Source organism: Pygocentrus nattereri, chromosome 20 (genome assembly GCF_015220715.1).
Source record: "Pygocentrus nattereri isolate fPygNat1 chromosome 20, fPygNat1.pri, whole genome shotgun sequence".
Lineage (NCBI taxonomy): Eukaryota > Metazoa > Chordata > Actinopteri > Characiformes > Serrasalmidae > Pygocentrus > Pygocentrus nattereri.
The window spans coordinates 13,986,014-13,999,060 of record NC_051230.1 but is presented as its reverse complement, the minus strand read 5'-3'; the positions used below and the strand labels follow the sequence as shown (position 1 = coordinate 13,999,060).

The following is a 13,047-nucleotide window of genomic DNA, read 5'->3' as shown; positions in this document are numbered from 1 at the left end:
TTCTTTACTTTTTAAAACGTGGAAAAGACAAAACAATAATTTTGTCTTTTGAATGATATGCCACAATAGATTGTGCTTAATGTGAGCCAAGAACATCAACTAACAAGGTAAAAAAGGTCACTTCACATATGACCACCTCAAGTGGCACCAGCACAGTGTGGTCCATATGAAAAATAGGGCTGCATCTCCATAATAAGCTGCATGTGGAGTAAGCAAGGTTTAATGAAAAAGAAGCAAGTATGCAAACCAGCATTATGTACCCCGGGAAAATGAATGAGTGCTTTAAAATGACCATCCGCCATTAGGCTTCATCAGAGATTGCACTGTCTCAGCTTTATGGCTTCCTGTGTGCTAATCAATGGCTAACTCAACCTCTCCTCTGCCTCTGCTTACAAGCGCTGCAGGTGGGTGGCTAATCTCTGGTGTCATGGTTAAAGCGATGCTGCACTATTCACCAGGATGCCCAGGGGACAACAGGAACAGACAATAAAAAAGCAATTTTGTCTCAGTTATATTTCTTATACAATTCAGAGTACAGCGACTCAGTCAAATCCCAATGTCAACTGAGACATAGTGCAAAATCACTTGAGAAAAACTTACACATGGTCCTTTGATCCTTACAATCTGAGAAATATTACGCTTTTAAATCATTTAAATATAAGTATGTAATTGCATAAGCCATTACACAGTTGTGGCACGCGCCCACCCCCCGGCCCCCAACAGTGACGACCGCTACAGCCGTCAGGAAGGCGGGGCCTGAACACCCAGCAGTGACAAACTTCGGTGAGGATGGCAGGGAGAGAGCTGTGAGTGTGGAGGGGGCGGAGCGCAAAGCCCGAACTCCCTGACAAACGCGAGTCACGGGAGTGACGGCAGGAGGAGGCTCCCAATTACGCAATGAGGCCGCTTCACAACACGCCATGTTCAACCCGGGCGGACGAGATGCCAGCTGGGGGTGGTAATGAGGAGGCGGAGCAGTGGGCTCTTGTTCCCGCCAAAAAAAAAGAAAAACTGTCAGAGCGAGAGAGAGAGCGAGCAGCAAATGACTGAAGAGCTGAAAAGCTTGAGGAAGAGACTGAAAAGTCTAGCTAGCTTAAGCCACTGAAAAGTGGCCAGCATAGCATACCTTTGGTTGTGTTTACTTTGTGTGTTTGTTTGGGAGAATTAAAAGAAACATGGCTGCTGCAATCCTGAACCCTGCCTCCAGTGTCCTCCTTGAGCCCGGGGTAGCAAATGCGGTGCTACAACAGTCAGTTGCTTAATGTATTACACTGACGTTCATTCACATTCTGTATCAACAGGAGTCTGCGCTTCTGACTTTTTCAGTTGAAATGACAAAACTATAGCAAAAATAGAAAGTTGTTTTATTGTTGTTGTTTCAATGAGCTATAATGGCAAAACTATTTATATATGCATAATCAGAATTGCCCAAGATCGGAATCTGTCTCAGAACTGACTATTACAAAATTACAAAATAGCAATACAAAATTGTGGCACTCAGGTTATCTCATAGGTTAGTGTGATGTGTTGATTTAACATTAGCAAATTTGAGTGTCAGTTTAAAGCAGTATTAGAGCTGAGGGACACTGCTGAGTGTTACTTTAATCCAATTCAGTGTCTGGTTAACACTTGAAACTCAACTCTAGATCAGTTTACTCTGTATAGTCTGTGGAGTGGGACCATATATGCTTCACACTAATATTTTTACTGTGTAAGTACACTCATGCGGTATTTGAATGTTGCTGCTACATCTACGCCAAAATGTAGCATAATTATGCATGACTCATTATGCTAATTACTCTCATTGTAGCACATAATTAATTCATGTTATTTTAATAGGCAACAATTTTGTCATTTAAGAATCTGAAATGCCAGTTTGGCCCATTAAAGAGCAAATAATTAAAAGAAAGCATTGCAAGATTAGCCAATAATAGGTACTGGAAATGTCCTCATGTGTACATTTACCCCACACAGTGTGAGTAGGTAAATTGAAAAAATTATAATAATGCCAAAGGCCTTACTACTTACCAGTTGCATAAACACACCAACATGAATTGCTTGTGAGACTAAAGTTGGCTTCTTATTCATAGCTTTAGTTGTCAACATAACATTTTGGGTACTGCAGAGCACGAGGAGAAAGTACATGTTTAATTCTTGGTCCATGACTGTAGTAACCTGCTGTACAGTTTGCATCATCAGGGTATTCATTTTAAAGAGCTGTTTTTTTGTAGTGTTTCTCCAGAGACTCGAGAGATAAGTTTCATTGCCAGTGGCTCGGCCGCCACTGTTTACATTAGCCAGAGAGAATTCATTAAGGTCTACCAAAGTAATGACCTGCTTCACGCTGCAGCTCATTGTAACTGTGTTCTTACTTTAGCACATACAAAAGCAGGAAATGTGTACATTAGATTTCTTTTGTAAGATAATGCTTGACCTGCAGCCCATTTGGTCAGATTCTGAAACAGCAGGTCTACATCAAATATGTAAAGCTTGTCCAACCTTGCAAAAGTTGGTATAAATGAATGCCAACTGCTCACTAGCTTACACTGCAGATAACTGTTAATAAGGCTGTGGACAAAATTAATTAATCGTCCCTCATTAGTATCTTGCTATAAAGGGGTGAACTATATAGATTACTCAGTGGTTCGGCCCTCACTGCTTTCACTAACCAGAGAGCATTCATTCATTCAACCAAGAGCACTCGGTTTACCTAAATAATGACCTGCTTCATACTGTAGCTAATCATAATTGTTACTACATTTCTACTTTAGCACATACAAAAGCAGGAAATATGAACTTTCAGTGGGGCCACGTTGTATGGTCAGATGAGGTCAAAATAGAAGTTTTGCAACAAACATTAAAGGTGAGTTCGGTGTGAACACAAAGATTACCTCATCCCCACTGTGAAGTATAGTGTTAGAACAGCAGGATGGCCCTGACAGTGTTTTACTGCAATAACAGGATTTTTAAGGGTTGAAAAAAAGACTGAGGCAGATTTGTTTTTATGTCAAAATTTTGTTACATTTTCAATGTTATTTTAATATTAAGTCAGAGTGGAAAAGTAATTAAGAATCAAAAGTAGATCAGGATGTTGCTTCAATCAACTTAAAGGTTTGCTATCTGGGTTAAAATAACAGCACAAAAAAACAATGAGAAAATGTAACTTCTTTCCTGAAATACAACTGTCAAAAGTTTCTCATGCACACAAAAAATGACCACAGCTGGCACAGGAGCCATTCAAATTGCAGCTATAAATCAACTCACTTTTTGAAGCCAACCGTGGGTCCTCTGCATATGCTAACTACAGCTTTTAGTATTGGCAAAACACTTTGACAAAACAAAAACTATGAAACAATATTATTGCTTAATGTATATAACATTGGCTGACCATTAGTGAAAGGAGATTAGCAAAACTTTTCAAAGTTAGCACAGCTGGGCCAAAGTCTCCCAAATTGCATCTATAAATCAAGTCTAAATCAGAGGTCCAGTGTGTGTGCTGCTTGGTTGCATATACTCGCTCTAAAACAACAGAGGCTTTTAGGCTCTGATGCATTCTAATGGCACACAAATCACAGAGAGAGGATGTAAAAAGAGGCATGTACAAATGTAACAGAATTTAATGTTGTGCAAATGTGACAGGGAAAAACACAAATAATTACAGGATGTCATTTCCCTGTTAATAGCACACCAGCTAAAGGCTCCAAAGATGGCACCATTTGCATGGCGCATTGTAGACACATGCCATTCAAACAGGACTACAAAGACATTTTATAGAAGTGGCAGTGTGTACGTGGGGGGGGTCTGAACTAAAAGAGAGGACAAACTATTTAATTACCCCATCAGCTACTGGGAGCAGAAGAACATTTTACACAGTTTCAGCTTCACTAGAGTGAAAAATTTAACAATACTGAGCTTACTACTGCTGCCATCATTTACTGAAGTACTGATTCATGAAGCAAACCCAGAGCTTCCAACTCCCATGCTTTGGACGCTCTCATGCCACACTCAACATTTTGAAGCATTATTATAAACCGACCTGGTGATAAATCTGAACACTCATGACGTATTACTACTACTTAGTTGTAGTTGTAATGTATGTTAAGCAAAATTGTATTTGTATTAAATATTTTATATATCAAAATATATTGAAATTACTGGTTCTATGTTCAATGAATATATGTAGTGTTGATGTGGAAACTAGATCCATCCATCCATCCATCCATTTTCTAAGCCGCTTCTCCGTCAGGGTCGCGGGGGGAAGCTGGAGCCTATCCCAGCAGTCTTCGGGCGGAAGGCAGGATACACCCTGGACAGGTCGCCAGTCCATCGCAGGGCAGACAGACAAACACAGACAGTCACTCACACACTCACACCTAGGGGTAATTTAGCACGTCCAATTGGCCTGACTGCATGTCTTTGGACTGTGGGAGGAAACCGGAGAACCCGGAGGAAACCCACGCAGACACGGGGAGAACATGCAAACTCCACACAGAGAGGACCCCGGTCACCCGGCCGGGGAATCGAACCCAGGCCCTCCTCACTGTGAGGCGATAGCGCTACCCACCACGCCACCATGCCGCCCCGGAAACTAGATGTAACTTACAATTTTTATAAGTGACAATTCAGATGTAATTTCAGTGGCTGTGTCAACAGACATTTGAAGCTGCTGTATTTCTTAAAAAAAAAAAAAACCCACAGAAAAATAAAAAATCAAACCAACCCCCTGTCCCAACCCAATAGGTGACTCCCATGTTTCAATGCCCCCCCAGCCTGGTCCAGCTCAGCTCAGCTTGCTGAAATCACTCTCTAACAAAAATGAAAAAAATGGGCAGCCCTGCAGTAATTTACACTTATTCTTTGGTCAAACCAGTGCTTTCTAATCTAAAACTGAGTAGATCCTGTAAACTCTTATATGACACTTTTTGAGACACTACTCTGAAGTCAGACTTCTCTGTACAGAGCATAGGCATGAAGCAGCAAAGGGGCTGTAGAGCTAATTAATAGTGTAGCAGCCCCCCCATATTGCCACCTGCAATCTGGGCAGGCCCACAACAGCTAGAGGCCAAGCCCTGCAGAGCTAGAACTGAGGTCATACAATTATCCTCATTACACCACACACTGCTGTTGTTGATGGCACTGTCAGGGCACATACAACACCAGAAACCAGAAAGAGGCTGCTGCTTTTTTATCACATTCTAATTTCATACAGCAGACATTCACGTTCTCAGATTAATAAGGTGCATTATTAGTTCAGAATCAGTTTGATTCAGTTCACATTTTAATGGCAGATTATAAAGCCCATTTAAAGCAACAGCTCAGTGAAAAAATCTAATATAGGCAATTTATCCTTCAGTTCAAATACAACTAGTCAACTAGCCAAGACATGTTTGGTGTCTGACATTCTGTTATCTCTAAAAACAGACAAAGATATTAGCAAAATTCACCATTACTGTTTTATCTACAAAACGTGCTTTTGTATAGATTGCAGTATGTCATACCGTGTCATACACAACTACATGAGCAAGTATATTTAAGATTAACTTAACAACTCAACACAGTTAGGGGCAACAGTGTGATGATTAAGGCATGCAGTCTGCACAGTGGTAGAATATAAATTTCTACTACTCGTTAGCTACATTAGCTCTACCTCTCGAGTATTCATTTGTTTTGCTAGCACTGCAATAAGGTCATTAGATATAACAGTTGTTGTTAATACATAATATATGAGCAGGCTACAATCAAAGCTTCTATAGCAACATGCAGGGCACAAGCAGCACAAAGGGGAACTTTCAAAAATTTTCTAAACATTTCTGCATAATTCAGTGTTTGATATATAAACAAAGCCATTCAGGGTAGTGTGACGTGAAAAATTACCAATCCACAATATCTTTACATTCGGGGAAGGAAACCAGTGGTCACCAATGTCTACAATGCAAATGCAGTCATTTTATTATCAACAAAGATCACATAACATCCATGTCTTGTGAGTGTTGTGAGTATATGTAATGTATTAATAAGATAAACTTTGTGTAAAAATGTATATACATAAAAATATATATTTTATTTAGGACTAGTTTGCCCTTCATCTATGTAAATATTATTGTTTTTAAAGGTGATTTTGAGAATGATTATTTAAATATCAGTGAGTATTTAAAGGCTTTAAATTGCCATTCAGGCCAGCCCTAGTCTTGGCAGAATTAGTGCTTTTTGGGCTGATTTGTGCAAGTTTGGTTATTGATTATTGCTTTAAGTGAAAGAAATGGTTCATTTTTGTGCTGCACTTGATTAAAAAACACGTCTTCTGTCATCAGCTGCTTTAATCATGTTTATCACTAGGTATAAAACAGCAGTGTACAGTGTTCAGTGTTGGAGAAACAGAATAGTCTAATATTGGCAATTGCTCAAATGTGTAGTGTGTCTAGAGCAGCCCTTTTAAAACATCATGCCATGCCTCCCTTGTTTTCCAGACAGCCAATTTAAATGCTTCTATCACTCCGTTCCTCCCCCTCTTCTCACTCTAGCCCGCACTGCTCACCTATGCCGCTGGAAAGGTCAGTTTTGGCATAATTCGACAAAAGGGTACAAGAGATCAATGCAATTAGTCGGCAGTGCGCCTTCAAAACAGAAAAAGGGAAGCAAATTGCATGATGGCCACTTACATCAAGGCTAACACAAAAGCCACAATATAGGACTGTTGTAGACGGCTTTGACCACAACATGCAGGAGTGTGTGTGTGTGTTTGTGCGGCCCTGATCATGAAACAGGATCGTAAGCCGATTAGGCTCAGTAAAGCTGTGAACATTAGCGCAGTAATATCCCACAGATGGAGATATATGTGCCAGAGTGGCACACAGAAGAATGCTGCAGTCAGGGGGAATGTAAAAAGTTTATGAGGAAGCAACACTCTAATGAGGAAACAGATCAATAAAATGGACACAGCCAGCACCAATACACACACAGCAAAAGAAAACAAACAATGCCCATAATAAGGATCTACTGCCAAGCAGAAGGGCTAATGCATGTAGATATCACTCTATTAACCAGTGAACACATCTGACAAAGGAGAAACAAAAAAAGCTATCCTGAATTTTAAAAAAGCCAATTTAAAGGAGTTGATACTTCTATTAAACAAGCAATTAATCCTCAGACGTCTGGAGCGATTGCTGCAATTTCCATTTACATCTATTTACATAATCCCATAATTAATTGTTCAGATGTGTAATTAGGTCTGTGATGGTTAACCAAGTTACTGCAGTAACAGTCTCTAGTGACAGAATGACTCTAATATACTAGTATTACTGAATACACTAGTATTTCAACACAAGAACATATCTGATCAAACATGTTGGGTGATGTGATATCCTACAACAGTACCACATTTACTGTACCTAACATAGATGACATTGTTCTTTAAATGTGACTTCAAGCTGCATCTGTTGAATGTGTTTGGAGCTGTGGGCTGAGATTATGACTGTACATAAAGCAGTTTATACAGTGCACTGCACATTGGAGCACATCCTAAGACCACAGGCTAAGCAGCAGCTTAAGGGGCAAGTCAATGCATCTGATTAACAAACACAAAACACTGACTTATGAAAACATTTGTGTCAATCTTTGTACCAAGTCTTGTGTGGCTCTGGGTGTTTGAAACTAGCTTTAGGCAGTTAGCTGTAATGTGTAGGTCTTTTTTGTGGCGCTCAGCTGAAAAGTTAATGGGTTTTAACTTAAATGCGCAATTTAAAATTGCCAAGCATATTGAGCAGGCTGGAGGACTGTTCAGTCATGATGGACAATGCTCCACAGATAACATGAACATATGAATGCCCCCTATTATTTTCAAACATTATATTAAAAAAAAGATCAAGTTAGGGTCTGTGTCCAAATTATATCATGCATCAGCAGAAGTACTAAAAGATATATATATATATATATATATATGTGTGTGTGTGTGTGTGTGTGTGTGTATAATATAAATTATAATAATAACAATTTCTTCTAGTAATTTTGAGATGGACTTCAACTCTAAATCAAAACAAAACCTTTGTTACATAAAACATAAAGCCAAAGAAACATATCAGTCACTTTCCATACGCGTATCTGAATAAGAGGATTTTGTTATTGGCACTATGATAATTACCTTTACATTTGTTTTACCGCATTACAACAGGTTCAATTCTGCACTTATTTCTGTGTTTCAATGTTAAACAATAACAAAATGAACTACTCTCACATGTAATTCTGCTCCACTTTGTAGCACAGCTATGAATGAGCTCAACTTGGCCTATGAGGTGCTCTCACAGCTGCTTTCCAGAAAAAGGGTGGCAAATAAAATAAAAAAGCAAACTAATTAAAATTAAAACTATGAAAAAGAAATCTAATAAGAATATTAATAATAAATAAGAATCTAAATTGAATGCAAATGAGATAATTAGATATAACTGCAACATGTTTTTATCTCCAGTGATAACTGAGATTTATATGAGAGCAGTGTTTTTCATTCAGTGGAAAAACAACTGTATTTAGTTGATGTCTCTGTTTTTCAGCAGTGATCTGCCATAAATGTGAACTACATGCTGGAATAACCTGAGGGCATAGGACGACACTCTATATCACATCAATTGGAAGTGGGGCAACTGCACACTGGCGAGGAATAATTCCCTCAACGAGGGAGCAGAGGACAGGCCCAATAAAGGCAGAGAAGCCTAATCACCCTTCCATAAGAAAAGAATAGACTCCTCAAACAGCCAGCTTTAAGTCAATACAAGTGATCAGCCTTTATTGCTATTATTGAACATACACTAACTGAGGGTTAAGTGCAATGAATACTGAGTCACTCCTGCTAAATGTGAAGGTTTAGATGCTTAAGGTGCTGTTTCCTACACTTTCATTACCATTGGGTTTAACAACCATGTGTAGAGAGTCAAGAAATAAAACAGAGTTGACTGGCTGCTATTGTAATTAAGATCTGGCACTGTTTGTACAGGGTAATTGGATTTGCTTGTGATAATGGCATGGAAATTGTGAAAGGGATGACATGCTTCTGCTAACTTGTAAAACAGGAGGCATTGAGCCCGGAGGTAGGGTCTGGAAGCTGTCTGTGCGTTTACAGCCAGGGCACTGACAAAGCTAAGATGGCAAGAATAAGTAGCTTAAGATGTTCAATAAGAAGTCAAAATAGCTCAGTTCTGCCAGTTCTAACCTTTAGGTGACTAACCTGCTCATCAGTCATCTGGAGCAGGTCAGTAACATGAGGTAACATGCATACTCTAAAAGTTCAGAGTTCAAACTTCTTATCAAAAAATGAGCCTGGTGGTCAGGTGGCAGAACTGTCTGCTAAGCTTTTTCAGAGGAAACATCTTTAGGGAGGGACACCAGGAATGTATAAGAAATTATACATAGGTTACAATCCAAAAAGGTTATAGATTATACTGCAAGGGAATCATAATTAATCATAATTTTAATTAATCTTAAAATCTTAAACCTATTTTACATAATAACATTCTTGTGTACACTATTTGTAGTTATACAGTATCCAAAATTAGAACAAGTTTATCTGAAATGAACAGTCTGAGGCACATGTGACAATTTAAGGAGCAGTTAGCATATTACAAACTGGTTAGCTACAGGCTTTCATTACCAATAAGCAGAAGTGGCTCCAGTGCAACAAAAAAATACATTTTGCACACCAAACAGATTCATATGTAAAAATATGAGCAGCCCTCCTCACATTTTTTCCTAAGCAAAAATAATTTAACACATTCTCTACAGCAGAATTTCTTGGGCTTATACACCTCAAGACCTTCCCATCACTTGAAAGCATGAAGGCCCACATCAAGAAAGAATTACATTTTTTGCTTAAAAACATATTTTATGGACAATTTTCTGAACAGCAGTGTTTGGGTGTCTACCATGTAATATGCACCGTGTGTCAATGAACATAAAACATCAACTGATTAGGCTAACATAGTCCTGTTTTATACCAGAAATCAGACTAAATGATAAAACTTGAAGGAATGTTTTGCCAGGCATTTTACAACACTGTTTTTACTCTCACAAGTGGATGAAAATTCAAGTGGACAATTGTATTTTGTTTATAGAAGCATGGGACTAAAAATAGCTAAAATTGCTTTGTGTACCACATACACACTAGTGAGCACACACACACTAGGGGGCAATGAGCACACTGTCCCGCAGCGCCCGGGGAGCAGTTGGGCGTTAGGTGCCTTGCTCAAGGACATCTCAGTCATGCAGTGTCAGCTCTGGGGATCAAACTGGCAACCCTCCTGTCACAGGGCTGGTTCCCTAACCTCCTGCCCATGACTGCCCCGACACTTATTAACATAACATTTTAACTTATTACACTTCTTAACATTAACAATATGCTAGAATTGGTTTCTTTTTTTGAACAGAAACACACACATGAAGAGGTGTCTAAATTCCAATCTGTGCATGCTCACTTGGAAAATGCTGCATGTCTAACAATAATGGAAGTATGGTCCTTATTTTATGTAGTAATAGAAACCAAGCAGCAGACATAAAGCTTTAATTCCACATACTGAATTATTTTTTCCCATGTGGGTGAAGTTAAAAGAGGCAAAGATCCAGACTCTAAATGCATCACAGATGAAATGTTAGAACAGGGTTAATTAGCTGGGTCAGGTAATCAACAAGCCCATTCTTAGACCTAATTATGCAGGGTAGGTGTACTCCAGGACCAGGATCTGAAAACACTGCTTTAAATGATATAGAACAGTGTTTCCTAACGCCAGTCCAAATGGCCCACTGCTCTGTACATTTTTTGTTTTTTCCCTGCTCCCAACACACCAATCCAACTTATCAGCTCATTAACAATCATCTACTGAGTTGAAGTGGGTGTGTTAAAGCAGGGAAAACACTACATTGTGCAGAGTTGGGAAACACTGCGACAGAGTTCTCAAGTTGCAAGTTTGCAACCTGCAACTTGCTGCTGATTTACTAAGGTTTGGCTAACAGCCTCACTGTGTGCAGTGTGTAAAGGCATGTAGTTATCACAGTGAGCAAACCTGGGAGTGTTTGGAGACCCAGTGGCGGAGGACATTCAGAACCCGATTAGTGGCTGCCCTTCGTATGATGAACTCTTTGTCACACATCCTCTCCGAGTTGCTGAAAACTTGAATGAAAGGAGAAACAAAAGAAATAACACTGGTTCAACTTAGCATTTACAGAAGAGTTTCAAGTTAATGCACCCAGATATCACTCTATTAACCACCAACCACATTAGAAAACAAAAGACACAAAAAAGCCTAGAGAATTACAGAAATTTTGATCTTTCAGTATATTTTTAACAGAATTACATAAGTACACAAGCTACACTATGTAAGCTGTGAGAACCTGAAAATGTGTAATTCCACGCAATGTGTGGAAAAACATTTGTAACATTGGTCGTGAGACATTCAGAGTTGAAAGAATATTTAAACCTATGCAATCAAAACTTGGTGGTAGACGTGTCTTCCGAGGATGTAAGTAAATTATCTACTATTGTCATCATATCTACTTCAGTGTAATGCTGCATTTGAGACCTACACATCAACCGGGATCATCTTTTTGAGTCTGCATGTGTTGTTAATATGTAAAGTCATATGACATACGACATATGATGTCGAACCCAATGCCTCTGACTCACTGCAGCGCACAAACATCACACTTCAGTGTGTGCATCGTCCGTGGCTAAATGTACAGAAAATGCTTGTGTTGGAGCTATATTCACTCATGCCTATAAAAAGCTCATAGTAGAACATGATGTTCTGCTTCGCTCTGTCTGTGCTGTGCGTTGTAGCGATGCTGTCTGCTTTTGAGTACCTGGAGGGCTGCTGTGGCCTGCCGCTGCTGTGGCGATGGCGAACGCGGAGGCTGGAGACACTGAACAGCGTGAGTTCTCTGCCGCCGGGACTGAAGTGGTGGGAGATACAGAAAAACTATGAGGAAGACAGGCTATGTGTTTGAGGAATGGGTCAGTGGGGTAATATGTAACGTAAACAAACATGAAGTCTCCATGACTACAGCATAGCTCGACTGCCAGTGTTACGGACTGTATACATAAATGGATTTGGAATGAAAGAGCCCTTGGGAAAATTCTCACCCCTTACGGTAACCAAGGCTACACCATGTGTTAGTGACCATATGGAGATGGCTTTCCATGGAAATTTCACTTGAGATTGCAGAAATATAATTCTTGCGTGAGACTACATGGAGTGAGTGCATGCAAATGTGGGTCACAGAGGAAAATAGTGTATATTTATACAGCACATATGGTATTAACAAAATTGCAGGAGTGTAATAATAAACAAGATGAAAGTGCGCTACAGAACCACAGAACAAACAATGATGGAGCAGCGTCCAGCACCAATCCAGGCCAATTATGAGCACGTTTTGCTGGAAATAAAACAAATACTATGTAAGCTTGTTCCAGCTCTTGTTCCAGCTCTATACATAACCTTCCTTTAATGTCATCCAAACACATTATTTAACTGACTTAGCCCCAAGATAAATTGGGTGGAATGACATCCTAATACACAGGGGCCATTTATTAGCAGAACTGGGCCTCTTTGAGGACTAGCCTGACCATGTTTGGCTTGACCAAGTTTTGCATAGTGGTTTTTCCTGAAACTGTATAAGACCACAGGAACTCTGGGTAAAAGATGCTCAAGCACTGCATCTACAGCCCAAATTCCACTTTTACTGTTGTACAAGAAATGTGAGAACGAGTCAACTTCAAAGGAGTAAGTCAGAAAAAAATCAAATTCACACAATTTTAGTAAATCAGCCAAGACACGTTTGGTGCCTGAAGTTTACTTTTCTGTTGCACTGGTGTTATGGATCCAACAAGTAATGGAAGCATACATCTACTCGCCTTTATCATTGCACACTTGCCTCGAATTAGTATAAACTGTTGATTACCCATAAATAGACTTGCTTAAGGAATCCCTAATACTATAGGACACAATGTTATTTATAAAATTTTAACAAGAGTACACTTTGTATCCCAGATATCATTGAGTGGAAGGCAGG

The 13,047-nt window shown here is 39.4% G+C and overlaps 1 protein-coding gene across 2 annotated transcripts in view; it reads right to left on the bottom strand.

Moving 5' to 3' along the window:
* rasgrf2b (Ras protein-specific guanine nucleotide-releasing factor 2b) overlaps positions 1-13,047 on the bottom strand; it is a 102,809-nt gene that overhangs the window by 17,257 nt on the left and 72,505 nt on the right. For both annotated transcript variants that reach the window (XM_017691099.2, XM_017691100.2), the window contains 2 exons: positions 11,839-11,928; positions 11,043-11,149 (listed from right to left, as the gene is read on the bottom strand). In XM_017691099.2, coding sequence (XP_017546588.1) covers positions 11,043-11,149; positions 11,839-11,928 — 197 coding nt within the window. The remainder of the gene's footprint in view (positions 1-11,042; positions 11,150-11,838; positions 11,929-13,047) is intronic.